The sequence below is a fragment of the Sabethes cyaneus genome, chromosome 3, assembly GCF_943734655.1.
Source record: "Sabethes cyaneus chromosome 3, idSabCyanKW18_F2, whole genome shotgun sequence".
NCBI lineage: Eukaryota > Metazoa > Arthropoda > Insecta > Diptera > Culicidae > Sabethes > Sabethes cyaneus.
Genome location: NC_071355.1, coordinates 188,338,354 through 188,366,165, shown reverse-complemented (window position 1 = coordinate 188,366,165; position 27,812 = coordinate 188,338,354). Strand labels below are relative to the sequence as shown.

At 37.9% G+C, this 27,812-nt stretch overlaps 1 protein-coding gene across 1 annotated transcript; it reads left to right on the top strand.

Annotated features, from left to right (window-relative positions):
- Positions 1-135: 135 nt before the first annotated feature.
- LOC128741385 (non-lysosomal glucosylceramidase) lies at positions 136-27,812 on the top strand. The gene is given in 8 exon segments (XM_053837174.1): positions 136-620; positions 9,053-9,322; positions 24,313-24,857; positions 24,917-25,172; positions 25,241-25,354; positions 25,437-25,551; positions 25,628-25,757; positions 25,843-27,812. Coding segments are annotated over 8 exon segments (2,694 nt in total). The 5' UTR covers positions 136-453; the 3' UTR covers positions 26,940-27,812.

Here is a 27,812-nt window from a genome sequence, read left to right as displayed (position 1 = left end):
AGTTAGAATCAAAGTCAGATCAACAAGCAAACTGCACTGACACGTGAAACGGTCTAAAACCACTTCACTACAAACGCGTTGCAGCCAGTACAGTAGTAGTATAGGACAGTCTGGCTCGGACCGATTTACTCCAGGCCGTGCTGTGGCCAGTTTAGTTTCCGAGGTGGTGCTTTCGCGATCGGTCGTGCTTGATTGAATGTAGTTTAGTAGGATTTTAATCGAAGCATAAAGTGGGAGTGTGATAAATGTGGTGAATAGAGCTGATATCAAGAAGTAGCTGTGATACGGTATCCACAAGAAATAAAGAAAAGGGCGAATTAAATTTGCTGCCTGGTGCTGAAAATTGTGCGTGATTTGTTGCGATAACGTGAAATTACAAGTGCATAGCAATTGTGTATTTATAGATATTAAAAAACAAAGTTGAAAAGAGTGTTTTAGCCTGTTAGCCTAGAAATGGATGGTGATAGTGCTCAGTCATTCTGCGAATTCAAACAACAAGTGGCAGCCGTACCTCAGTATGGATTAAAGCTAAAGTTCAATCACGTCTTTCCGGAAACCAGAAATCAAAACCTTAAACCTTCTTTCCGTCAGATATGGCCTATTCTTCCAATGGCACTAAGGTATGCGTCTATTCCAATACATAATAGCAATGATGTTTCGTGGGACAACAAACTTTCACTTTCTTTTTTACCTTATATGAAAAATAGTCGTCTTTTTGAACATTGCCTTGAATAAGTACCTGTTTCGAATCAAAAATTCATGCTCGCAGACATACTGTCTGCAAACTTGTGCTTTACTTAGAACGCTATCAGCGGCTGACAAAGCATCGCTAGAAACAGCTGCAGCATATAGCATGAAGTTATGTTGTTAGAAAGCGTACAGTTGTTTTTAGCACAGAACACATCCAATCTCTACATCACTGTCAAGGATTTTCTCGAGTGTACAACCGGTCACACGAAATCGATTTTTGCTTTGCTCAGGCAAATTCCGTGGGCTGATGATTTGTATACCTACAGCTACAGACGCATAAAGTATTGCAGTCTGTTGCATTATCCTATTCCGATGCAAAAACGGTTGGGATAAGTAATCCTGTGGTGTCTGTGGAAAGTGGGAAGAGATTTCAATTTATGCAAGTGAACTTGCGGTCGACTTTGGTGCATTTGTTGAGCATGTACCTATGTAGTGAAATTACTACGAAACAGAGATTACGAACGTGATTCCTCTTTTGTTAGGAGGAGGGTAGTTTGAGTGGTTTTGAATTTTGATCGAGAAATGCTTTATAGTTTGTAGACAAACATACAACATCACAAAAATCTAATTTCATTCATGACAAATTTCTCTTCTGCGTTTTTTTTTGTGCTGAATTTATTGACACTGCTAGAGCAGTTTGTCAAAGCTAAATTATTTAATTAGTTAATTCAACAAACACATGCATAAAGAGCAAAAAACTTATATTTATCACCGAAAGCAAAAAGCACTTAGATTGCAAGCTTTTATATCATGCAATTGAAAACTCGAGTTAATGTTTCTTATCAGATAACTCAGCACCTGGACCAAATTGCTATCAATTCTCATTGCTTCAACCAAAAATAACAACACTTCCTTTCCTTCATCAAACGAGCCGTTCCGAATTATAGTGGTCTATTGACCATTTAGTTAATTTTACAGGAGACGCAATTGTCTAAAAAACTCTATAGTAAATTCTAATGTATTGTAATGTGTTGTATATAAAGTGAGTCAACATGAGAATACATAAAAATCCCAACTTTTGTCAAAATATGCGATTTATTCACACCAATGTACATAGACCACTATGATTTCATATATAATATACCTGAAATCCCCAAAACGTTCCGCAATATAGTGGTCTATATCCATGGGATTTGTAAATGTCAATAAATGATCCAAATTCTCCTATAAAACGGGTATTGATGAAAGAGTATGACGTCTGGGTGTGGAATATTGTGTTCTGGAGCCATTTTGGAATCAAAGATGGCAAGTTCAGGTTTTCTGAAAATGACCGTATATGCGGTTTCGAACAAGAACGTTTCCAATAAGGATGGTCTCGAGTGATTCCATTAAGGCGGTCGAACGTCCTTATTGGAGTCTATGTAGCATATGGGAATTAACTTAATTAGTTCCAACATGGAATAAGTCGTGATCCTGTCCGTACTTCAAGGTGGTATGGAAAATAGCGCAGAATTGTCTTACTACGTGGCGCTAGTTTATATGTGATATTTTTATACAGGCTGTATCTTGCGCTACTGACTGTCTAGAAAGTTGCGGTCTTCGGGAAGGTTATTCAAATGACTGCCAGCTTTAAGGTGACACGCAAAATAGCGCAGAATTCTCTCACTACCCGGCGCTAGTGTATATGTAATATTCTTATACAGACTGTATCTTGCGCTGCTAACTATCTAGAAAGTTGCGGTCTTCGGGAAGGTTATTTAAATGACTGCCAGCTTTGAGTTAATATGAAAATAGTACAGAATTGTCTCACTACTACAAGGCTATAAGTACTAACTTCAACGCTCAATTTTTCTCTAGTAACGTGTCTGTAAAAAATCCATCTACCATCTATTAATGCTACTTCTTAAAAGGCCAGAAAAATCCCACCAACTCACTTAACCTATTGGTCTCAGTCACGTGTGTACCAATACTGCTAAATATTTTTTATTTCGATTTAAAAACTAAATTTCTATTTGTTTCTCAATCAATGCAATTTAAGGGGATATAAACGACTAAAAATTTTGGAAAACTCATTATTTTTTTACTTCAGATTTTGATTCTGCAGTCTTTTCCGCTTATTTTGACACTAATTTTGTAATAAAGTAATGATACGACCACGGGAAATGGCCGAAAAACGATCGAAACGAACGAAACACAACCAGAGAAAAAAGAAAAAGAAGACAAAATTTTATTTTTTCAGTCACCTTTTCTTCTTCTTTTTCGTTTTTCTCAAGCTGAATTTCGTTTACAGAGCTCAAAAGTTATAAAAGGCTTTGTCAAGCTGCTACCAACAAAACACAAAAAAAGTTTGTTGCAATACGTTGTATAGTTTCTGAGAAAAAGGTACATAAAGTTTGAAAATCGCGGTTTTCCAGGAGCGGCGTTTTATTCCGTCGAGGTTGTTCCACGCCGCACTGGAATGCTTATGTGTATGATCGTTTTTCGGCCACTTCCCGTGGTCGGATCATTACAAAATTAGTATCAAAATAAGCGGAAAAGACAGTAGAATCAAAATCTGAAGTAAAAAATTAATGAGTTTTTCAAAATTTTTAGTTGATTATGTCCCCTTAATCTCAAAAATTCCAACTCCATCGTATTTCCTAGATTTTTGTTATACAAAAATCACTTAAAATTGCTTAACAGTGTTGCCAAATTCCAAAATTAAAACTGAAAAGCTGGCAAAACTGTTAAGGAAAATTTTACTATATAGTATATACATGCTTTCACAACAGGGCAAAATATTTTACATTGCATAGAAACTCACTGCTTCATGGATAAATAATTTTGCTCTTGGTTTTACATGAGAAATTGGAGGCTGCTTGCTTCAAAGCGTTGTCTCTGGATCGGCAAGGAATAGTGTTTTTGCTGTAAAAAAAATTTGTGGAATACGATGGAGTCGCAATTTTCGAGACCAAATTGTGTCCATTGAAAGAAAAATAGAACTTTAGTTCTCAAATCGAATTAAAAAATTTATGGCAGCACTGGTGCTAAATATACCTTTTTTTTCGAATTCCGAGGGCAATTTTCTTTGAAAATGTGAAAATAGTATTTAGTATCTTTCTAGACTTGATATTTCCGGAGATAAAATCAAAAGAAAATTAGCGGATTTGACGAAAACAAGGCTTTTGCTGATAAAAGGGGGGGCTCCCATAGAGGGAGGAGGAGTCAAATCGGCACCAAACTCGGGAGTTTTGCTTCTTGACCCAGAACGAACATTCTGACATTCGTTCTGACGAACGGCCTGTCTGTCGGGATGTTCCTAAAAGAATCGAAAACTACTGAACCAATCGGTGAAAATTTGCATGTAGAAGTTTTTGGGAGTTTTTGAGAAGGTTCTTATGATGGTTAGAGACCCCTCCCCCTACTAAGAGGGGAGGCTCCCATACAAATGAAACAAATTTCTTCTAACTTGAGAACTAATCAACCAAATTTGGCATGTGAAGGTTTTTCAAGGCAAGAATTTTTTCTATGGTGAATTATGACCCCTCCCCACTTTAGTAGGGGGGACTCCTATACAAATGAAATTCAAATTACCTCGTAATTCGAGAACTAATCAATCAATTGGAACCATATTTGGCATGTGGGTGTTTTTGGAGGCAAGAATTTTTTCTATGATGAATTAGGACCCTTACCTTTTTAGGAGGGGGAGCTCCCATACAAATGAAATACAATTTTCATCATAACTCCAGAACTAATCAAGCAAATGGGACCAAATTTAGCATGTGGGTGTTTTTGCAGACAATTTTTTTTCTATGGTGAATTGGGACCCCTTCCCTCTTTAGGAGGGGAATTATGACCCTTCAATAGTGGAGGGGAGCTCCTAGACAAATGAAATACAAATATCCTCATAACTAGAAAAGTAATCAGGAATTTTTTTTATGATGGTTTGAGACCGCTCACCCCTGTGGTAGGGGGATAAGGACTCTCATACAAATAAAACAGAAATTTTTGCGTAACTATAAAACTAATCGAACTCGAGAAATTTTAGACTCTTTCATAAAACATTAGTCAATAACAAGACCATCAGAAACTATCAATAGTAACATTAGATGATTCAGGGCGGGACGGACACAGGCCGCGAGTGCTGCCGGCGACCTGCCGTCAGAAGCGCCGGCCACTGCGAGGGATGGGAGGGGGGCAACGCCCCGTAGAGAACACCTCTATCTAGGTTTATTTATTTTCCTAGATCTACTGACCTCTATTACTTACCTTCAATTGGGTCACCCCTGCGAAATGGTACTTTCTACGAAAAGATTTTCCATGAAATGGTACATCCCGCGTATGGTTTTTCACGAAATGGTATTCTGCGAAACTCTATATTCCGCGTTATGCTCAACCGAGAATTGGTGTTCCGCAAAATGGTATTCGGCGAAATGGTTTGTAATGTTGGTGAATATTTAAATGCTATCCGCTTTCTTTTATCAGGCTAAGCAATGGGGGGAGTTGTTTTCTATTTTACTGTGAGAAAAATTTGTATAATAAAACACCCATGAACTCCTCAGAAACCTGCAATACTCGAGATTGTGATAAAGGTTATCCGAGATTCAGCATTTATGTACAACACAGTTTAATATGTGGCAATACGAAGTTTGTCGGGTCAGCTAGTATAATATAAAAATTAAGTACACGCCCGACCTCGTTAAAGGTCAAGACAAAACACAAGGTTGGTCATGTAAAATTGTCCGGCGATCACTTTAAGAAATATAAATCGAAAATAAAATTGGGGATGTTTTGAGATTTTCGCGCTTAACAAAAACTATGCTGGCAAAAAATTAAATAAAAGCATTTGAACGTGAAAAAGCTTTCCCAGATAACAAGATCGTAATTGAAAGTCCACAATAAGTCATATGAATGTCAATTTTACATTGGAATTGAATAATGATAAGAATATGCCAAAGCGATGTGCAGAATAAGTTGTTTTGCAGTCGTGCGTGTCGTCATATACAACTTATGGCTGTGAATTATGAAGTACTACAGATGATTGTAACATTTAGTTATATCTTAATCGTATATTGAGGAGTATTAAGTTGCATATTCTAAAAACTGTTGTATAGAATTCAAGATAGAATTAGAAATGATTATTAAATTTTTTGCATGTGTATTGCCTCCACTTTGGTACTTATATGTTCTTATGTGGCGTGAAATATAACTTTTTCGTGCGTATATGATTTCGTATATCTCAGTTGCAACCGAAATATACAAACCAAATTGTTTGCTGGGTGGGTTATTTTTTTAACATACTAGGAAAATGAACAAGCATCACTGCGAGGAGGATTGATTACTTTGGATAAAACTTTGGAAAATTGAATGTGAGGACGAAAGGAGTAATTATATTAAATTTAATTGAAAACGGAGATGGTGTGAGTACTTGAAATTTATTAGACTTTCGCTTCTCAATCTTTTTCACACACTACGAATACTACCGATTTTTACATCGTTGTTAATTACTTTTGGTAATTTTCAGTATTTTGGATTTGAATATGGCTTTAAAAAACAAAAACAATAGTCAGCTTACGCTTATTAACTACTTTCAACTAATGCCCAAATTATGGGAGTTTTATATCAATCTCTGTCACAAGTAAGCCCCATGCACATAGACCACTAATGCGGAACATAATGGTCATTCTGTTCCGGACCAACAATTCAACATGAAAAAAGCAGGTTGGAAACCTGCTATTTGGAATTTTTAGTGTTTATATAGCAAAAAGATGCGATTTATGAAAAAATCTCATTTTTGACAAAAATGGTCAATAGACCACTATAATTCGGAACGGCGCAAATATGATGAAGTTAATGGTTTATACTGCTACAACAAAGACTGGTTATAAACACAGGAGGGGATCCACAACTGTGGAGCGCCTGTATTTAAAACTCTATCTCGCCACAGATTGATTATATTTCCGGAGTGATTCGCGATAGGGGCTCAACTGGTAAATTGTAAACAAATCGTTTTATTACACCATCAGCCTTAAAAAGACTAATAATATCCTTGGCAAGAATCCTTTCTTCTGTTTTAATCGTTAGAATTATTTAAAACAAGTTTTTAGTGATGGGCGATAGAAGTGTTTAATCAAAACAAAAGACAATTTGCAGTTTAGCCCCTCGCATTGTTATGAAGTGACAGGCTTATTTGCAAATCGTTTTGTAAACAGGCGATAGCAAAGAGCGAAACTGCGTTGTTTTCAAAACACAGGCGCATTGTAAACAGGCGAAACTAAATAAAAAAAATCAAAGCAAGGCAAATAGGGCTGGGCGAATCTCATTGTCAAAATGCTTTGAGGCTCATTCCAAGGGGTTCAACTATAAAACTTAGATTTTGAACTTGAATGCACAAATTTTATGCAGTATTGTTGTGAAATTATAAGATTGATTTATTCTACACCAATTTATGTCTTTAAACTTGATTTTCGTAACTCTTATTTAAATTATGGCTTGAAAATGTACTGGCAAATTATCACAGTGATATTTCTCATTGTTCACACTTTGTTAGTTGCGCCCTTATCGCGAATCACTCCGGATTTCATCAAAACATCAATCCATACACCTATAACGATGCCCAGGCGGGGGGACACTTGGGCACATTCCCCACCTTCCATTTAAAATTGAAGGCAGATAATTTTTTATCCTCACTATATAATTCAGAAGTCTGAAGATCTTGCATTTTTTTTTAAATACACGTTCTTCGAGTATCGACACACCATCTTTGTTAATCTTTGTTAACGGGAAATTAGCAGCTATTAACTTTTCGTCAGGGAGCCCAATTTCGGAAGCAGTTTTTGGGTCCAAAAGCGGGGTTCTGTGTATAGAAATGTATTCACAGCATTCTTCTTGCCAATCTTAGCACAGCGAATATATTTTCATGAGCAAAATTTTTGTTTCAAACAAAAAAAAACCTGCTTTTGTAATTTGCAGAATCGATGACGACCAATTTCACCTTAATACCTTTGAGTTGTGGAAGGCTTAGTTATTTTGTACCCGTTTTTTTGCGGTACTTTGTTTCACAGAGGAACAAAGTTGGTTCGGTTTTCCAAACTGAATGGCAAACTTCTTTTTTCTGCATCTTCCTTACTGGAGCGAAATTAGAGCCTTCCCACGGTAAGGAAGGCAAAGCGATTCGTGTTAATTAACACGCATCTTCAGAAGGATGGATAAAATGACAGCACAAGGTAAACTCATCTGTTATCGATACTGCAAAAAGGAAAATACGTGCTAATTGGTTTCGAACAGGAGCCATTTGTGTTTCAAATATGGTTTGTTATTTGAGAAACACTAAACTACTGCACTGGTTCAGATGTGTATATGTGCGAGATCTGGGATATCCTGCATTATCGGCTTGTCTCACTTCAAATGATACAGCACCTAAATGTATGTATCTCGAAGATTTAATTGCCGAATTTGACTTCTGTTTTGCTGTACCAACCTACTGATTTCATACAAAATTCTCATAAAATTGTCATTTTATTTCAGTTTTTTAGCGAAAATATTGTTTATTCAGAAAAAAATTCTTATTTGACGTTCTGTTTTGTAGCTCAAAAATATATAATAGAATATATAGAATTATATATATACCTAAATCAACTTGTTCTCCGCAAGGTGTGTCATGAAACGAAATTTTTTTGCGATCATTAATATCCCATCTGCACTCACACATTCCGATGTGATTAGATCATGTGATTGTGATCGGATCTGTAACTCGGTTTCGCGAATCATTATGTTAGACAAAAATATTCGAAAACATAAAAGAAACATCTGGAAACTGCAAAAGGGGATTAAACTTTGGGACTGCCCGGTTAGAGGCACAATTTGAAGCACTCTAACATGGAATCGGATATCAAGGTCGCAGCTGAGTGAGTTACTGTATCTTGATTGCACCATCGCTGTTTATTTTGAAACGCTTCGCATGCATCTGTTCTGATCATCGCAGCATCCGAAGAATCGAAAAATTTGATATATTTCTCATTCGTTTCTAATCCACTTATACGATTGTACCAGCCAGTTGAATAAAACCAGACGCTGCTATGTTGAGCTACAGGCTAAACTTGAGTCTGACATGCTCCGAAAACTCCTAATATAGTTTTTATGGCTTTTTGATATACCAATTGGTAGGTGGGTACTTGCTTCGAGCAGGAAATGAATGTATTCATTTCAGCACGATGTGCTCATCACATGAGTATTTCAAAATCTATGATCTAGATTTTGATTTATATATTTATTACTCACTACTTTCATTCTACAAGTCCTTATATCGACAACGATGGATCACTTGCAAGATTGTTGGTTATAACTAACACAAATTTCCTTTTCTGTTTCGCCATCGGTACAGGTACATTCCGTACTACTGGAAGGTGTCACGCGAGGGACGCCAGGTACTGATGGACTACTGGTACACGGAGAACGGGAAGCAGATTTACGGAGCCCCACTCGGTGGCATTGGCGCCGGCACGATTGGGCGAGGCTTTGCCGGCGAGTTTTGTCGCTTTCAGCTCAGGCCGGGCCTGTACGAGTATAACACGGTGCACGCAAATCAATTCATCGTCACCATTAAGGACGAGAACAATGTGACGATTTTTCAGAGCTTACTTTCGTCGTACAGGTAAGTTTGGGTAGGCCACCGACAGGCTATTTTTCTTTTTTGCGGTATGCACTTTTGCATGCTGCTGCCCAGAAGGGCTTCCAATAGCGGATTATTGTGATTGGTTAACAGACTTTAAAGTAGGTTTTAAATTTACCTGGCATGAGTGATGTCAAACATTGATTTTCTCAGGGCCAGTCTCGCCAAAGCTTTCTAATCCAGAGCATCAGTACTGTTGTATAATTTAACTAGGAGGTTTGATTGGATTTTTTCACACCCACCTTATTTTATCCAATTTGATTTTATTATGGAATCATAGAAAGCACACATCCGGATCAAATCGGCTTTGTTGTTCCATAATGTAACCTAGTAAAATAGCACGAACCTTGAAAAAACTAGTAGTCGCTAGCGTAATCGGATCTTTTTCATACCTTCGTACATCAATATGGTACAACACGCCCGAAATTAAAATTTTACAGAAAATGTTTTCTAACATGTCATCAGGTGTCATGCAAATAATAAAAAATGATCCGTTGAGACTTAATAATGTCTCAATCTCAATATAATGTGTCTTGTATTGCTTGTGTGTTCCTTATATTTTCATTCTAAATACCTACTTTTGATAAACCATTCACAAACTATGAACATTTCCACAAGAAAAAACTTTTGCATTTTTCAAATTTCATTTATTTGAATAAATGAGTAATTGATCAACATTCTTCAAATCATTTTGGACCAACAATATGCTTTTTGTGACAAATTTCCTAAAATCAACCATTTTTGAGATATTTTGAAAACTAGTATGATAATATCTTTTGAAATTACTCCCGATTCATATGTTAGGCATGATGCTCCATCTACAGATTATTTTATTCAAAATGTACATCAATAGAAATAAAATTGACGCCACAGTGGTGATATGCCTTTTATCCAGTAATGTAATGCATACCTCCTTGTGCTACCAGCCGAGGAGCGGTGGCTCTCGACGGCTTGACATTTCCTCAAACTAGTGAACGCTTGCACTCCCGGTTAGGAGCGGCTCAAAACAGCGTCTGATCCGGAGCGGGCAGTCGAATTAAGAAACGTGATGCCTCGGCACCATGACAGTGATAGCAGTCCCATCGCGAGACTCGGTACTATGACCCCAATAAGGTACCTAACCAAAGTTGCTACGAAAAAAAAAATCGACATGGACAAAGGTAACAAAAAAAGGATGAGGAATTGATACTTTGTACCTGGAACTGCATCGCTGAATTTTTTGGTTGGCGACAACTGCTCGAACAGTTGAAACCTCAAAAGTTCGGCATCATGGCACTGCAGGAGAGCTGCAGCAAAGGTGAGAAGTTATAGAGCTTCCGTGGCAGCAAGGCTTGATTTTAAAAGAGCGGTGGAACGTCAAACGAGCTGGAAACGGGCTTTGTAATTATGGGGAAAATACAGGGTCGCGTTGTGAATTAGAAGGCGATCAACGAAAAGATGTGTATGTTGAGAATTAAAGGCCGCACCCTTCACCATCATAAACGTGCACTATCGAAATGTAAGAAGACACGACGAGCAGGAACCGCAGGAATGTGCAGCTGGAGACGACGTACGGCAGCTGTTCGCCACGGAACATCAAGAATGTCATATCGGGGATATGAATGCCCAGATCGGTAGGAAAGCCGGTATTAACCAACTATCGGTTTATACATAACCCTACAGCCTGACCACCGGCATGAACGACAACGGCCGGTGATTCATCAACTTTGCAATTTTCTGAGGTCTGATGATCAGAAGCACTTTCTCACTCCGCAAATATATCCACGAGCCCACCTGGCGACCACCTGACCAACGAACATTGAATCAAATCGACCATTTTCTCATCAATGTCTGATTTTCCTCGAGCATCATCAACATTACATTCTGCTACAAAGCCGTCCTCCTTGGTTTTTTATCTTATTTTTGGATAATTTTTATCTTCGTGTTATGGGTATTTTTTTCCGGGTAGATATGGGTAAAAATGAGGAGGGAAATCTGATCATAAATCATCATCATCATGTTCGTATCTTCGTATGAAACTTGAAAATTTCTGTCATCAAAATTCTATCAGTTCTTTAAAAGCCGATGTGAAAGCTTCTAGTATAGTTAGAGTTCTTCTGAGAGAAAGAAACGAACAGAATAGAGAAGAAACGTATCGAAACGGTCTAGCAATTTTTGACTTTGACAGCAAATAGAACTCTCCGTCATTGCGAATCAAGCGAATAATATTGTCTTTGATTACCAAGTAGTTGGAATCCTTGTCCTATTTTATTCCTATTTAGCCTTATTCTATTCACGCGATAATTAAAAACTGTTGAGTTTTTAAGCTTTCAGAAAACATATAAAGCGATGAAAAGAAGACTAAAACACGGCGAAAAGACGCCGAAAATGCGATGAAAAGATGACGAAAAATTGATGAAAAGATGGCAAAAACGCGATGTTAACTTGACGGAAAGACGACAAAAATACGACAGAAATAATATAAAAATACAATACAAAAACGACGAAAAGACGCCAAAACGACGATAAAAAAACACAAAAAATGATAAAAAAAAACTGTTTAAGAAGCGTCAAGCGACGACACAAGATGTACAAATAATGACAGTCGGACCACAAAAGAAAAAGTGTCAAAAATACAATAACAAAAACGGCGAAATGACAGCAAAAGACAAGAAAAAGATAAAAAAAACGAATTAAAGACAACAAAATGAGGCCAAAACAGCAACACGAAAGATGACAAAAAGCCGCCGAAAAACCGACAAAAATGTCAATATAACTCTTTAAGCCCCAGCCCACACAATCGTGTTAAAGCTGTAAAGCTTTTACTAAAAATTCTACATAGAATCGTTCATGCAACCTACAATATGTAAAAGAGCAATGTGCGCTGAAAAGTTACACTTCGTATTACAATAGTTAAATATGTTCTAAGAGTAGTAGTTGTTTCGTAGTAACAGTTTTACGCAAAATTACAAAAATTTTGCCGTCCGGATAGGGATACCACAAAAAAAAAGACGTAAATGCATCAAAAAAACAATAATAGGATGGCAAGATGACGATGAAAGAGTGACGAAAAAACACCAAATAGATAACAAGAAGACAACGAAGAGGCGGAGAAAAGTCCCCGAAAAGACGATGGAAAGATGACAAGAAATGATGACAAGTAGGTGAAAAAACTATGAAAAAACACAAAAACAAGACAAAGATGACGACTACAATGAAAAAGCACCGAAAAAACGATATATAAGCAACAATAAATGCCAAACCAGATTACAAATTACGACAAAAATAACCAAAAATGCTACAACAGACCATAGTAAAAGACAAAAAGTTGCTGAAAAGAGACAAAACGACGATGTAAAGATGGCAGGCAGACACACAGATAATATCTAGAACGAAAGCATGGTGTCAATTTCCTGAAAATCAGGGAAATCTATCAGGGAATTTCGAAATTTAATCAGGGAAATCTATCAGGGAATTTCGAAATTCAATCAGGGAAATTTCATTCCCTCGGCAATATTGTTGATCAACTTCGGAATCGAACTAATTTTCGTGTAAAATGTACGCAGATTGATCGGTTGAATTATAACTTGTTACATGTGTGGTGGCGATTTGATTATCTTTCAGTTTGTCGTAGAATTTTTATTTGTTTTGCGCCGTACAATTGTCAGACTTCACTCGCTGTAGTGCTTGAAATCGGCAATAGGGCTTTTGCTACACACACATGCAAAACATCTGTTGGGCACACATTGCATATTTTCCTATCCGATGCAGCAAAAACGTGCTGGATAAAATTATCATTTTTTCTAAAATTATTTATCATTTTAAAGCAACTAATAGTGAAAGTAACCGACAAATGTTCCCTGAAATATATGCTGACTTTTGGTAACTAGGGTTTCGGTGAATTCGCGTTAAATCGGTGTCCCAAATATACTGTTTTTTGAAGCAACATAGGCCAAGTTGAAAGTAACGAAATATAAAATTGGTTTTAGCATAATAAATTGCTTTCTTAACCGAAAGCAACTGCTGGCAATTGATATTTATTCAATTTTATCCCGCTAACATAGGTCATAGTTACATTTTTGATCATTGCTACCGCGTCTTAGCTTATTTGTTGAAAATAAATTTTTTATTTAGTAAACAGATATATTACCTTGCCATATGCATGAAGCAATTTGTAATTTCTGTTTTAAATGAAGAAAATAAATCATTTGAAAAATTTTGCTCTTCCCGTGTGTTTTATATGGAGCTGTCACTTTTGCCTGCCCAACAGATCTCCAATACATATGCACTCTGCAAACACCCTATGGCAGGCCTCACGCACCTCACGGTATCGACATCAAGAGCATAAAGTGCACTGAACCTAGTTTTCAAGTTAAAACTATTGGAAAACATTTATGGTTTTTTTCCATAAAGCTTTCCTAATAATATTTATGTGAATGCCACATAAATTTTCGAAAATGAATTTTGTTTACATTCATTGGAATAATCATATTACTTTCAAGTGACTGGATCAAATGAAAGTTATTAGATTAGAAAATGAAATTTGTTTATTCATTGGCAAAATCATATTACTTTTAAGTTCCTGGATCAAATGAAATTTATTTGATTCTTTCTATGCATTACACGTTCCGGTTTAATGGTTTTTATCTGATTTCTTTATTTTCACAGATTCGGCAAAAAACGGCAATTACTCCAATTACTACATAATTAAAAACTACTTTGAAGCATTTAACAATTTTTATTTTAATGCTAATTAAATGTAGTACTTATAAAACTAATAATTTGTATTAAAAAAAGGTTTTACACGGAAATAAAACTGACCCTCTAAGCTATGAACCATGATTGGTAGACTATTAAATACATCGATTCGAATGATTTCAATTCTAGGAAGTGCTTTGATAGCTGTATATGCCATATAATGTTCATCAAAGCTGCCTATTTTCCAGTTTTGAGCTACAAATAAATATGTATCATTCTCTTGAATTATGTCTAGTATTTGAAACAAACTGATAATAGATTTTTCTAGGAGCGGAATAAAATTTCCTGCTTTATAATCTGAACCTTTGAAATTAATTTTATCAGAAATCATAACCTCGAAACCTTTTTTTATTATCATAGGTTGACAAATATTATCGTAATAGCTACGCAAACGAATATCACAGATTTTGAAGTCACCTTGTACAACTGTCTTTAAGAAATTTTTGTAAAGCAAATCATAAGCAAATTGCATCGAAGCTTTCACGCATAAAGTAAAGCATTCTTGCGCGATGACATTATGTGAGCATATTGTTTGAAATTCCTATGCTTTGCCTCGTTCCTAAAGTACATCATATTTTCTATTGGTCCCGAAAGCTATTTGAAAACATGTTCCACATTGCTTAAACATGGTTTACCTCTACGGAGTTTTCAACTTGACTTAAAAAATTAATCAATCGGTTTATACTAGCATACGAGTCGTGATGTTCAATTCCGTAAATAAAGCAACTAATGAACTGCCAAACAAGTTTGGATAACTTAGAGTATGGCAAACCAAACAAGTATGTGGTTTTAATTAATACGTCGATCGCTCTTGCAGCTGATGACAGCTCAAAGCAGAAGTCTGGGTAGTACACAAAAAATCGTCCTGTTATGGCTCCTACACCTGCACCCACGGCAACTAGTTTCGGAGAAATCGGTAGTTTCCTATCCACATAGGATGTGTAAACGGATTCTAGTTTAGGAACGAGTTGTTTATAACAATCTACAAATATAATTATATCTTTCTGTGCTGTGCAAATAACTGGTTTAAATTTAGAACTGACGACAATTGGTGGAATTATTGTGTTTAATCCAAGTAGAAGCGCAAGCAATCGGTTATCTGTAAAAAAAAACAAAGAGCCTATTATGTAATTTGGTTCAATATAAACGTATCAGTACCTTGGTTTATATTGCTGCTAGCCAAGTATTTCAGTAACTTTTCAGCTGAAGGATCTCTTGCTCTTTTAGCGATGAAAGATGTTATGGCGGCCGTTAATGACTCTACCCTCTGTATTTCGTTGAAAGTTCTAGTGTTTAGCAATTTGTAATCAATATCCACCTGTCAGAAAAAAATTGATTTTATTTTCTAATCGAAATTTATGATTGATTATTCATAATAGGGTAATCAATGTGTTTTGAACGCCATCAGCAGCTGTACATAAAGTGGACACTTACTACAGCAAAACCAAATGGAAATGTCCAAATTTTGTACAGCTACTAACAGGATCCAAAATAGGTTGGTTACCGTAAATAAAAAACACGACTCAAAACATTTAAAATGTTTTCGTTAAATTGCTACTTACCAGTTGATATCCGTGAGAGTTCTTATACTGTGAGTATGTGGAAAACAGTTTGGGAAGTAACTCTTCGTTTCGAAGTAACGGTCGTCTGAGAAGAAAGCTGGGTGTCCACTTGTCAAGTACAACGGACCACGGTTCGTGGTTCAAGGTTAACCATTCAGCGGCGTCAATAGCAGTTGGATCGCTAGACGAGTTATTGACTTCAGTGGCAGCTTTAAAAAGTTTCATGTATTCATTTTCTCGAATCTCACTTTTTCTTTTCTTCTGCTTGAGATTCGAAACTTTATTAGCTATTTTTCCGCCGTGATTACGTCGTTGGCCAGCTCTACAGATATAATAGTTTTCCTGCAAGCTGCAAACACAAAAAAGAGAAAAAGGATGTTTATCATATTGTGTACGGATATTTGTTAGTAAGTTTACCTTACGTTCGAACTTGAACAAGCTTGTCACAGACAACGAATAACTTTCAAGATCTGCTGTACTTAATTTTTCCTTTTTTTTTTCAAATGATATCTGGCTATAGTTCCTGCTAATTGCAGCTGTTTTTCTTCGGACAGTTCACCTATTTGCGCTTTCTGAACTATATCCTTACCTTCTTCGGTAGAATCAAGAAGTGCCAAGAGTATATTTGGTGTTAGGGTCTGACAACAATCGTTTGTAGGTTTGATCGTAGCAATTTCTTTGTTGTTGGATGTTTCTACATCACACAATAAATAACTTTGCGAGCTGGTTTCACTACCGGTGGTTAACTCCACCCACTCGTCGTTTTGATCGTCACTTTCCTGCAACTCGACTTCACCGCTTTGAATGAGTGTTGTATTCTTCGTGAAATCTGCTATCTTGCTCTTTTGTGGACCATCCTCTACACGCTCGATATCGATAGTGTCTCCTGTTAGTTGTAATTGCTGTAAAAGATATTTTTCCGAAAAAGATAGTTGAATGCTTACCTGTACATACATTACTCACAGCCTTCTGCTCGTATGTCCAAGCTTGCAAAATTTTTGTTTTCTGTAAAATATAGGCCGAGAAACATAACATGAATGAGTTATTTCATACCAATATAATATAACCTTACATTTCTCTTTCTCCAGTTATCGATGTGCTCGAATATTTTGTCGCATTTCCAATCAACACTCAAAAAAATAATCACTTACGTTTCAGGTGCAAAACCATATAAATATTTTCCATAATACTTTTCACCTAAATACCATATGTTTTTCACGTAAATAATTACATTAATATGATCTATGGGTGCACATACAAGTTACGTGAAATGCAGATACCTTGTGTCAGAACTTCATTTAACTTTTAGTTGAACGTCACATACATCTTATCTGCTTCATGCGAAACGGACAATTCCATAAATAATGATATTAAAAGTTGTTTTTTGCGCATATTAAAAAAACGAATTTTTTATGACGATATAAAGTTTATTTAAAATTGTATATATAAGCACTATATACCTACATTCCATGTTTACATTGTGATTGTTTTATTCCTAATTTTTGCCTCAGCATTAGTCTGAAACCACTTGTTCTACAGATGAATAGTTTGTATCTGGATTCGATCTGGATGCTGCAAGCGTTGGTGGTAATACGGTGCTTAGGAGAAGCAGGAGAAGTAACGCGATACAAAGTTTCGTATCTGGAAAATACAAAATAATATGTAACATAGTATCTTTAAATTGTTGATGAATTTATACCTTGGCTTGTATTCCTTGTGTCCAAACTTTTCAACAAATCTGCAGCTCCAATCGCTTTTTAGCTGCAAACGTCGCAACTTAGAAATTCATTATCAGGGCCAAGAAAGCAGAAATGGATATCCTTTTACGGAGCGGATTTCCGCCTTGTAATAATATATTGTTTTTTCCTAAAAAGATAACTATTTTATAAATTGATTACTGAAATATGAGAACAGTTACCTTTTTCCTAAAGCCTAAAGAGTGTCGGGACTGTGATCGCAAGGACCTGCAGAAATTCGCAGTCTACCTTCTTTCCTGGCTCCAAATAATATTGTGCGACAACTCCAATAAGAAAAACGAAATCCTGAAATCATTGATATAAATGTATTTTATTGCTTATTTAAATAATAATTTATATTTACCTTTGAAAAAGTGCAGTAAGTTGCCTGCGAAACACCAATTTAAAGACAATTTGCCTCACTGTCACTTGACGCGATCTTGAATGTTTTTTTTCGTCGCTGTTTATTTTGCATACATGACAATCACGTGATAACTATGTGAACGGCACATGGAAAATACGTTAATCATCTATTTATTTTGCATACCTGACAGTCATGTGACAGTTATATGAATGGCACATGAAAATCAAGTTACATAATCTGTATTGCATACCTGACTATCACATGACATCAATGTGCACGGCATATGAAAAATATGTTACATCATCTATTTATTTTGCATACCTGAAGGTCACGTGACAACTATGTGAACGGCACATGAAAATTACTTTATATCAACTATTTATTTTGCACACCTGACAATCACGTGACAGTTATGTGAAAGGCATATGACAATGAAGTATATGTATATAAAATGTATATGTTGTCTACTTGAATATTAATATTTTACTATTTGAATATTAGATGGTCGTGATAAAACTCATATGAATGCTGATATTTTAAAAGTATGTGCATTTACACGTAAAATGTATGTGGTCTTTTGGTTGAGTGAACGTTACTCTGTTCTAAATGCTTTTCAAAATCCTCTAGAGTAAACGTTAGTAGCTCGTACAGATGAATTCCACATCCTGAAAACAAAATTCTATTTTCTAGTATTGTTTTTATATATGTTTAGTAAACTTACGTCGCAAAATTTCCAATGAATCCTCAGAAAACGCCAGATCCTTCAGTAAGGAATTTACTGTTTTCGCCATCTTGAATAAACTATCTATAAACAGGCCCAAATTTTCACATCTGAAAATCACGTAACATTAATCTGCTAACACGTTATATGCATTCATATGCAATATGGGTAAATACTATCAATACGTCACAATGAATGCCATGTGTTTTTCACATGATGCTTATTGGATGCACATAATATGAATTAGTTCTTGATAGAAGTAAAGCTATGTGAATTTTCCGATATATGTTAGATGATTAATTGGTTCAGTGTGGGATACAGACTGTTATTTACATGCGATCTACAGCGTTTTCACCAACACCAAACATTGATTGCAAAATTTTACGCTCAGAAGCTCCAAGCACTCTTTGATCATGTTCCTTCAGCGTCCATGAGTTATATCCGTAAAGGGTAACCGAGAGCATTACGTTCTGTAGAATTTGTGTTTATGCGAGTTGGCAGCCTTTAGGAATTCTGCTGGTTACGTAATACGCAGAAAGCTCGATTCGCGGCTGCAATGCGTCGTTTTACTTCGCGGCCTACATCGTTGCCATATGTTACGAGCATACCAAAGTATGTGCATTTCTACTACGCATCGGCTCACATCCAGCTCTACCTCGGAACCAACACTATTTGGACACCCGCGATCTCTACCAACAAAACTGTACTTCGATTTGGCAGTGTTAATCTTGCCGGTCTCAATCATGCCACTTCCAATTTCAAAGGCCTCTTCCACTGGAATATGGTTGACACGACTACGATAATATCGACGACATCCGCAAAACCAAGAAGCAATTTTGCAATTAATCCGTTCTTTTCCGCGTAATGCATCTTCCAAGGCAATGTTGAATAGCAGGTTACTGGGTGCATCCACTTGCTGCAATCTATCCAACATCATGGAAACTGAATTAAGCAGTGCCTCGATAGTTTTTACACTGAAGACGATGTCCTCTTTTAAAAATAGCGCACATGAGGCCAGCCAACCACTCTTCCGGCATTTGTTCTTCTGCCCAAATTCTAACAATGATCCGGTATATTGCTTCGCACAGCCAATTGCTCCTCCCGTTTGGAAGTTTAGGTGGGATATCGTGCTTCCTAGCAGCTTCTCATCTATCATTTTCTGGCATTCGACATCAAACAAGCTGTTACACTGTCTTCCACACGTCGTGACTATCACTTCCCTCGTAGTTGTTGGCGCCATGGAGGATCCTCAACAGCCCACTTACATCTTATTGCCTTTCTTCCTGCTGTTCTACGATTCGTTGATCAAGCTTTCTGGTGTATTCCACAGTAACGTCATCTGCCGTCAACCGCTGGATGTTGAAACGCAACGTCCTCTCAGTGCGAGCATACACCGATTTCGATAAGCTTGCGCGGATCTTACGACGAGATAGTGTCAAAGTCGATAAGAAAAGACCGTACATCGATGACATCCAAAAAGCGTCAAGTGTTAAACAGGACATGATCGATCTGGGAGCCAGAGTCTTGAATTTTCTAGTCGTGTGCATCCCATAAATTCTTTCCAACCTGTCATAGAATTCGTCCCTAGTATCATCGGATTTATGATTTGTTGCTGAGTATACGTTGAAAAAGCTGTAGTTGAAGAACTTCGCTTCCACCGGCTAATTCTGTACTTAACTCCGTTTCTCTGGAAATGGCCACCGAACTTCCAGAGAACTTCGAGTCGATGTAGCTCTCGAGCCTTGATAGTTGCAATCCGAAATTATGACACCCAGCTTTAGTCTTAACTTTTATCTCAAGGCCAGAAAAATGCACATTTTTGAACCAAAAATCTTTATAGAATCATTTCTTTAACCCCATACTTTTTCCAGCAGAAAAAACAAGCTGAAACTTCCAGGAAATTTTTGTTTTAGTTCAACTAAAAACCACAGACATGTGTTCACTTTCCAGGGACAAAGTTACTAGTTTGAGCTGACTGAAAGTTATCAAGGCTTTTTATGTTTACATGGCTGTAATTTTGTTAAATGTAACATCCAAGCTTTGTGCAAAAACAGGTCAATTAGATTTTTTCTCAATCTTTGTTTCTTTGGATTCAAGTTGATACCTCAAACTTAACTATCTATAGAATCGATAGAAGAGTGCGATGTGTTTTCGAAACGCTGGTAGGAAGTAGGTTAAGAATCTTTGCTATGTGTTCATAAAACATGATGAAATCTAGCTTTAGTTTTCAGAAGGTCGTATAAGCCATCCTAAAGGATTAAAAACTAAAGCCAGAAATTGCTCAAATATTTCGAGGGTCAGCAAAAAATATTTTATGGATCAGGAAAAATCAGGGAAAGTCAGGGAATTTAATTTGTGGATTTGAGTCGACACCCTGAAAGGGCAGTACTAGACGTGCGCTATGAAGGGTCGCGTTGTTACGAACCACCCAGGTAACCAATAAGCATTAGAATAAGCAGTAAATCAATCGTTTATTAGCATCCCTGGCGTTTTATACTGCAGGTTGCTGTTTATCAGCCTGTTGACTGTATAACTGTTGTAAATTGGCATCCACAATTCTATTTAGATTCTTCTTGTCGGTAACTAGCTGCAAACAACCATTGTCTGCACTATAAGAGCGCTAGCAATAAAGTAGCCGCATATTTTGCCAAAATAGCATTTAAGGCAACTTAAATGCTTATTGGTTTGCATTTAAATTGAATTGGAAATGCGTATTGGTTACCTGGGCATATTCTCAAAATCTGTAGTTTCAGGGCAACAGTCGGGCGCGAACAGCTATGGCAGATAATGGGCAAAAAATCGGGGTTCTGGACAAAATGGCGCGATTGATCAAAGCTACGGGAAGGGGATCGACTGTCCTGTATGTTATTTAACATCGCTATTGAATTTGTGATCCGATGAGCGGGCATCGAAACAAGTATAACAATCTTCAGCAAAAGTGACCAACTTCTAGCTTTTTCAAAAAACCATCATTACTGTAAAGCTTGGCGAGGCGGAAGCTGTATACGCCAGACTAGAAACAGAGGCTAGAAGGATTGGGCTAAAGATTAATGCGTCTAAAACTAGATATACGATAGGAAGAGGATCCAGAGAAAACCACGTTGGCCCATGGACAGTGATCATTGACAGCGATGAACTTAAAGTGGTCGATGAGTCCGTATATTTGGGTTCTCTGGTCAAAACCTTCCGTTATCGAAGTATGACCTTCTGTTTTTATAGGACAGACCTCGCAGCCAGCTGTTAGAATATAGGACAACGGCGGAGCTAGAACATACAACGACTGGCTTGTTAGATCACCGCCGATAATAACATGCGTAAGGAGATTCAACGACGTTTCGGTCAAGAAGCATACGTCGCCGCACAAAGCTGACGATGTATAAAACGCTAATCAAACCGACGACAGTCCTTTACGGACTCGAAACTGTAACTTTACTTATGGGAGATATATGAAGATACACATTGGTATTTGCACGAAAGATGTTGCGGACTATTTTTGGCGGATTACATACGAAAAGCGGAGCGTGGCGCAAGAGTATCGACCACGAGCTGCATGCTCTACTTGGAGAGATTCCCATGGTACATCTGGCAAAAGTTGGAAGGCAGCAGGAATACAGGGGCCCAAAGTGCTACATGGCTCGACCAGGTTGAAGATGACTTGCGAATGTCGAAACGGTCAACGAATTGGTGACGAGTAGCCCAATACTGAGTAAAATGGAGACAAGTTCTTGATACAGCGCGAGCTACCTCGGCCTTAAGCTAAGTTAGATGAGGAGCAGCCTCTCCTTGGTAACCTGGTTCCAACAGGGCTTCCAGGGAGATTTGAATCTACGACGATATAGGACAAATTAATGTTTTCCTATTTTCAACAAGATGGGTGATTTTACATCAAGTTTTCCGAAATTTACTGACAATCGACTTCGAGCAAGATTTTGACATCAACTATAAATGATGCACGAACCCCTCATATTATTTTACCCGTATATCAGTTGAATCAAATTTGCTAGTTGAGTCGAGATGGTGGCCCACCCAATCTGCGAAATTCTAGTACAGTCTAGAATTTGATCCATCTGAGAGCAGATCTTTTCACCACGGGGTCGACAGGGAGGAATACTTCTGAATATTTAGTCATTCAAAATAGGTAGGTGCTGCAGATGGTCATCCCTCTACCTGCGAAGAAATTCCTAGCCTCGGTCCGTTATCATTCTCAGGTTATCGTTAGTGTTTTGTGCATGTGCTAAAAGGCCATCGGGTTCAAAAAGCCACTGCGACAGTCTCAATGATTGTCTTCAGGTAGCCGAGTGTCGTTAGTGCTGGAGTGGAAGCATTCTCTATCATTAACGGGATGGAAAATTTCATTCCTCCCAACGACCTGTGCATTTACATCCTCGTCGACGACCTTGATGTCGCAGCTTTACACCGCGTAGGCTTGTTAGTCATGAAAATTAAAAAGTTACCCTAAAGGCAGCGCCTTAAGATAGGTACACTTCAGTGTCTTACTACATATATTTTCAATTAAAACTAAATAAAAATGTGGCCGATTTTATTTTTTTTTAATACGACAAGTAACACCTTCAAACATATCAGTCGAGAAAACTTGGGCAATGTAATATTGTTGATGTTGCGTTGGTTAGTTAAATTTCAGTTTCAGCAACTCCCAAACACTTCTTAGTATAACTTGGTTTAACTTTTCATTTTTGTAGGAATCGAAGTATCTATTCAACTTCTTATTTTATCAACTTTAAAGCGTCTATTTATATTTGATTTAAGTATGTTTTGAATCATTGATCGTGATTATTAAAATTTTAGAACAAAAGTGCCAATTGAGAAACGGTGCTTCTTATACAAATCATTTTATACCCATGTTAAATTCAATACTAAACAAACAGGCCTGATGTTTTCTGTAAAATTAAAAAACATCGCACTAAGTGGATTGAAACATTTTAACGACAATTACAGCATGAGTTTAAAAAAACACAAGACTGTTGCGGGGCATATTTTCGAGGGTTCTTAACTAAACGGAAGATGAAAGTGCATATGCAAATCCACATTGCTCTCAACCAGAAAAAAATGCACGCTCTCCTCTTACCACTCAAACCGTTCTAAACCATACGTCGGCAGACGCGAATCGATGACGGCATCAGTCATGGCGATGCCGCCGCCAGTCTGCTTCATAAATTACACCGGTAATCGTTTCCAGTCATGTCATGGAACCCCGACATCATTGTTTGCAGAGTAACTACAACGACGGTAGGCTCACCTCGGATCCATCTCCATCTCCAATCTTAACCGCAACCCCTTGCCGATTATTATTCATATAAGTAAGCAATCTCGCCATGTAAACGGCGCAAGGGGGCACGGTTCAGATTGCATTTCCATGATCGAAGCACAGTCGAACTCATGTGACATTCAATCCAGTCTCACTTCACGCCCAATTAGCGGTCCAAGATGTGTGTGATTCGAATAAACACAACAACCGCAAAACTGATATGGCGAGAACGACTCACAAATATAGAAATATTTGTAAAATAAATTGATTTGAAATCAACACGGGCGGGTGAAGATCAACAAACGCATTATATTTTTTGTTCTTTGAAAATCTGAATATTCCATGCCAAAAAGAGCAAAAGCAAATTCAGGCAATCCAAAATATTCATACAGAATACTGCCTCATGGTATGTTAATTATGCACAAACTGGTTTTTTGCCAATCTTTTTCATTTCCTAATATTGACAATACCATTACCAGTTTTACCACTGTTTGTTCCGATGTCTAGCTTGTGGTGACTCACAGTTTTCAAAGTTAGTTCCAAAATATTTTTATTATTAATATTATTATTTCTTTCAAACCCGCAGTCGACCCAAAACTCCGTTGGCCAGCTGGGAGAGCCATATTGACCCCTCGAAGTGCAACTACACAGCGCTGTACCCGCGGGCCTGGTCCGAGTACGATCTCAGCGAGCACGGCATCCGGCTGACGCAACGCCAGATCTCACCGATAATTCCCCATGACTACAAGGAAAGCTCTCTGCCGGCGGCCGTTTTCGTGTGGACCGTCGAGAACGTCTGCGGCAAGGATCGGCAGGTTACGATCACGTTCACGTTCAAAAACGGCACCGGCAATCGGAAGCTGGATGCCGAGGGAAACTGTGAAACGGAATCGTTCTCGCATGGGTCCGCCGCCTGAGCCACCCTTACTGATGGGTCCGCCAAAGGGGTCAGTATTAAGCAATCCATTGCCGACATGCAGTGCACCTATTGTGTTAGCTGTAAAACTTCATCGGAAATTAACATGACGTGGTGCGAAAAGTTTGACCCCGCTGGAAACGGGGAGAAGCTGTGGAACGATCTCAAGGAAAACGGAAACCTTACGGACAAATCGGTCGATGAAAATTTGAAAAGTATTTCACTAATGAGAGTCATGTTTAGTTTAGCATGTAATAGTTTTCTTTTCTTTCAGGTAAAGACGTGGCTGTTGCTGTTGGTGCACAAATTCTAGTACAATCGGAAAGCAGCTCCGAGCTGGAGTTTGCTCTAGTCTGGGATATGCCAAAGATTCACTTTACCAAAAAGATGAAGGAGCATTTTAAATACTACACAAAATATTTCGGCACCGGCGGTGATGCTGGTCCAGTTATTTCCGACTATGCACTACAAAATTATACCAAATGGGAAACGCTGATCAACGAATGGCAGCGGCCTATACTAGAGGATAGGTATGATGATTGAATTACTAATGAAAGAGAGAAAAAACTAATAAATGACATCAACAATTGACTTTCAGTGACCTACCCGATTGGTATAAGAGTGCTATATTCAATGAACTGTACTACATTGCGGATGGCGGTAGCGTCTGGTTGACTGTGGACGATCCCGAGATATCATATGACGATCCTAGGTTAGCTCGATATGACCGGGTTCATTGCTCTAGATAAATTACCCTCTCATGTAATATGTTGTGCACTCCGTTTTTTCCACAGATTAGCATACGGACGGTTTGCATATTTAGAAGGTCACGAGTACCGAATGTACAACACATATGATGTCCATTTCTATGCATCGCATGCGCTTGCGAGTCTGTGGCCGAATTTGCAAGTAAGATGTAGAAACAGAGCAGCAAATATGTAGCTAACATCAACTGATGACATGTACGTTCGATATTTGATTTTAGGTCAGTTTGCAGTACGATTACAAAGATACAATTTATCGGGAGATAACGGAAGGGCGGAAGCATTTGTACGATGGTAAGGTCATACCCAGGAAAGTGAAGACTTCGGTTCCGCACGATTTGGGAGATCCAGGTATGTTCAGAACTGTTCGGCTATTTAGATCAAACTTAGAATATAATCTGAATAAGAAGTCTTTACATTCTTATCCAACTTTCAGACGAGGAACCGTTCGAGCTCATCAACGCCTACCCGATCCATGACGTTTCCGAATGGAAGGATCTGAACACCAAGTTCATTCTGCAGGTGTATCGTGATTACCACACGCTCAACCAGTACGCCCAGCTAAATGCGGAAAATGCGAGCAAATTCAGCTCTATCGAGTTCATCGACAAAGAAAGCATGTGCGAGATGTACATCCAGGATAACCGGAACAAAATATCACCGGACGAAAAGGCGCTGAACCGCAAATCGGCTTCAATGTACATCAACGAAACCAACGGAAAGGTTTACCTGATGGATGCGATGACCTATCTCAAAAGCATGTATGCAGCCTGCAAACTGGTGCTGGAGAAAACCCTCGAGTGGGACAAGGATAATGACGGACTCATCGAGAACAGTCGAACCCCGGATCAAACTTACGATACCTGGGTCATGGATGGACCAAGTGCGTACTGTGGCGGACTTTGGCTGGCCAGCTTACACTGTATGTCGGTCATGGCTAATTTACTGGACCAGTCCGAGGATTGCATTAAATACCGTCAACTACTGGAGAAAGGGAAGGCTTCATTTGAGGAGAAACTTTGGAATGGGTCGTACTACAAATTCGATGGGCAAAGTACTTCGAAAAATTCTATCATGTCGGATCAACTTTGTGGTCATTGGTACCTACGCTGCTGCGGTTTTGACTACGAAATTGTGCCGAAGGAAAATGTGCGAATTGCACTGAAAACTATCTACGATAATAATGTGATGCGGTTTTGCGGTGGAAACAGCGGAGCCGTTAATGGGTATATTCCGAGTAGTCAACCGAACAAGGACGGTCGAGTGGACATTTCCACCGTCCAGGGAGAGGAAGTCTGGACCGGAGTAACATATGCTCTGGCTTCGACCATGATTCACGAGGGAATGTTCACCGAAGCGTTCCAAACGGCTGGCGGTCTGTATAAAACTCTTTCGGAAAAAATTGGTATGAACTTCGAAACCCCAGAAGCTCTGTACGCTGAGCGGCATTATCGTGCTATCGGCTACATGAGACCGCTCAGCATCTGGTCCATGCAAACCGCCTGGGAGCGGAAGAAACAAAATAGGGACTAAAGTGTGCGGTTTGGTCCATTTTATTTACTAACAACATAGTATTTTCATAGAATGTTGGACGTATTTATCATCCTTGAGTTCAAAATCAAGAGAAAATACTTAATATGTAACCATGAAGCGTAGCACATGCATATTGTTTCAATGGAAAAACTGCTGTAGCCACAGGTGAGTGGTCGAGAACACGGCAGAGTATTATTACGTCATACTTTTACATCCATCTCAAAATTAATCACGAAAACGGTTGCTTGCAAAATCATACGACAAAAGTTCAATGCTTCAGAGCCCAGATACCGTCGGTTTTGTGTGTGGTACAGTTCTACCAGTTACCAAAATATTCAACTGTTTTTCGGTGAATGTGTAGTGTATGTAGTAATGAGTGTAAATGTGTTCATTAAGTGATGTTGGTATGTGAGAAATATGTAAGAAAGTGTGTGTGAACGTTTGTTAATTGTATGTGCGCGTCTCTTGTGTCTGTTTACCGTTTACCCGCGGTTTGGGTTTCATTTCATAAAATGTTTTCATAAATCCAGTTCAATGTACAAACAGCGTGCTACAAGCGATGCACTTAATCAGACATAGGTTATTAGATACAAACAAGCTGACAAAACAACACCCAACAGTTTCTATTTTGTAGTTCTCTTTTTGTTTTTATAGGCGTTTTTGACAAGCTATCACCCGCTTGGAGGCGCTGCACAAAAAAAGTGATGAAAAGTAAAATCGCTGTCAAACTCCATACATTTTAAAAAAAAGCTGAAATAAAATGAAGTTTTTGATTAACCCTTTCAATTGTCAGGATTTTAGATAGCGTAATATTGGAAGAAATTTGTTTATCTACGTTAAAGTAAGTGAAAATATTCGAATTAATTAACTTTA